At 61.8% G+C, this 2292-nt stretch overlaps 1 protein-coding gene across 1 annotated transcript; it reads right to left on the bottom strand.

The window, feature by feature from the left end:
* Positions 1–454: 454 nt before the first annotated feature.
* Neurog2 (neurogenin 2) lies at positions 455–1258 on the bottom strand. The gene has a single exon (XM_050143013.1). It carries the CDS (start codon positions 1256–1258, stop codon positions 455–457), a length of 804 nt encoding a protein of 267 aa, XP_049998970.1.
* Positions 1259–2292: the final 1034 nt, after the last annotated feature.

Raw genomic sequence — 2292 nt, 5'->3', positions numbered from 1 at the left:
TCTTTCGACTGACATTAACATCTCTCTGTAGAAACGAAGGTGAAAAGATCACAGGGACCAGTTGCATTCCCTCTGTGAGATTCACACGGAGTTCTCCTCCAGCAGCTCAGAGGGGAGGAGCGCCAGTCCGCTCTGCAAACTTGTTAGTTACAGCACCGGCATCTTTTCTCAGCGTCTGTCTTTATACTTTCACGAAGTCTCCCCCTCGCAGCCCCTCACCCCAACCCCACACGCCACAATCCTCTTTGACCCTAAATCCTCACATCTTCAATAAATCACAGACGGTCTGTGTGTGAAGTTAGCCCACAGTTGAATGCACCAGCCGCCGAGGATCGATTGCCAGGGCTACCTCTGCTCTGTGAAGCGGAGTTCACGGCCTGGAGGGAGGGGGCAGGAGAAAGATGGGGCAGGAGGGCCAAGTAGAGGACGTTTTGGGTGGGGGAAGCTCGCGGCTCTAGATACAGTCCCTGGCTACGGGCAGGTGAGGTGCATAACGATGCTTATCCGGAGGTGGGGGCTGCCAGTAGTCCACATCTGACCCGGGGCTGGCGGGCGACAAAGTGCAGCTGTATGGGGACGTGGAGGTGGAGGATGCGGAGGACGACGCAGGGCTGTTGGTGCAGCTCCAGGAGGAGGAGGAGGGCGAAGGGCTGTCCCCGCTGGCGTTGAGCGCGGCTCCGGGGCTCAACAGCACCGCCTCGGAGAAGAGCGCCCCCTGGAGGCCGCCGGCGCCGGCGCAGTGGTCCGCCAGGCGCAGGGTCTCGGTGAGCGCCCAGATGTAATTGTGGGCGAAGCGGAGCGTCTCGATCTTGGTGAGCTTGGCATCTTCCGGAAAGGTGGGCAGCACCTCCCGCAGCGCGTCCAGCGCCGCGTTCAGGTTGTGCATGCGGTTGCGCTCGCGGTTGTTGGCCTTCAGCCTGCGGGTCTTCTTGATGCGCTGCACTGTCTCCGCCGTCTTGGCTCCCCGGGAGACTGCCCGGGCGCGCGAGGGGCGCCGCTTGCACTCATGCACCAAGCCCAGCAGCCGCGCTGGCCGGCAACCCCCAGCACCCGACGCCGGACTGCCCTGCACCCCCTGCCCGGGTTCCGCCCCACGTTGCCCAAGCAAGGCGCCAGGCCGCCGCAGCTCCTCGTCCTCCTCCTCGTCCGCGCTGGAGGACATCGGAGTCAGGGTCGCTGAGGCCGGGGAAGCCGAGCCCAGCAGCATCAGCACCTCCTCTTCCTCCTTCAACTCCAGAGTCTCGGATTTGACGAACATCCTGCGAAAGAAGAAGAGGCAGATGAAATTTACTACAAGAACAGACCGGTAGAAGGGTCTCTGTCGTGTCCCCGCAAGGTGCACCCGTGAAGAAGGCGAGAATGGAGCTGGGGAGGAGCGCCGCTGGCTGAGCCACCAGTTGGCCCTGCACTTTGCGGACCACAGAAACCGTTGCGTCTAAAGCGACGGAAAGTCAGCCTGTGCGGGGAAATAGCCTGCGAAGTTGGGAGGCGCAGAGCGCACACTTACCTACTGCGCTCCAGATGTGTCACGGCACAGCTGCTGCTGCTCTGGTGTGCGTCCGGGAATGTCCCCACGGTCGGGAACCAAGTGCGTTGTCCTTCGCTCCTTTGGAGCGCCGAGGGTTTGGCGCTCCCTACGCGCACCTCTGCGGGGGGCCTCTCTGCTGGGTGACTTTGCCAAGAGCCCCGGCGACCGCGGCAGCCCGCCCGGGTCTCGTGTGTTGTGGTGCTCGTGCGTGTCTGTCTGTCAGTCAGTCCCTGGCCGTGAGGCTGCTGGCACGCGACTCTCAGGCACTCCAGTTAAAGCCGAGCTGCTTGTGGTTCAGTGGCTGCGTGTCTGGCACACGACTCTCCTTAAAACCCCTTATATACCACCTAGAAAACAATCAGATCTGCCCCGGGGCCCCTCTTCACCTACCCTTCCCCCGCCCTCTCCTCCTCCCCCTGGTCCCCCGCTCACCCTCCCCAGCTTATTCTTTTCATCGTATTATCATCATTCATTTCTTTCCCTTTCTTTAGTCTCTCTCCCCCTCCCCTGGCCCGGCCATCCATCCTCCTCCTCCATCACCCCTCCCCTCCGTCCCCCCTTTATCTAATCAGCATAAAATGGTTCTAAAGCTCCTGTTGGCGCTCCAGGCTGCAGCCCAAGCTACCGAAGCCGCGGTGGCGGCAGCGGCTCAAGCTGCGGCTGTTGTCGCCGCCGCTGTCTATTGTGATTGGTGGCTCGCGCTCGGCTGGAGCGTGCCGCTAATTTATTAATGAAAGGAGGTCGCGAGGCGCAGCTGGCCAATC

This window comes from Alexandromys fortis, unplaced genomic scaffold (genome assembly GCF_014885135.2).
Source record: "Alexandromys fortis isolate MF-2015 unplaced genomic scaffold, M_Fortis_MF-2015_v1.1 scaffold_19, whole genome shotgun sequence".
In the NCBI taxonomy this organism is placed as follows: Eukaryota; Metazoa; Chordata; class Mammalia; order Rodentia; family Cricetidae; genus Alexandromys; species Alexandromys fortis.
This window is presented reverse-complemented; position numbering and strand designations above follow the sequence as displayed.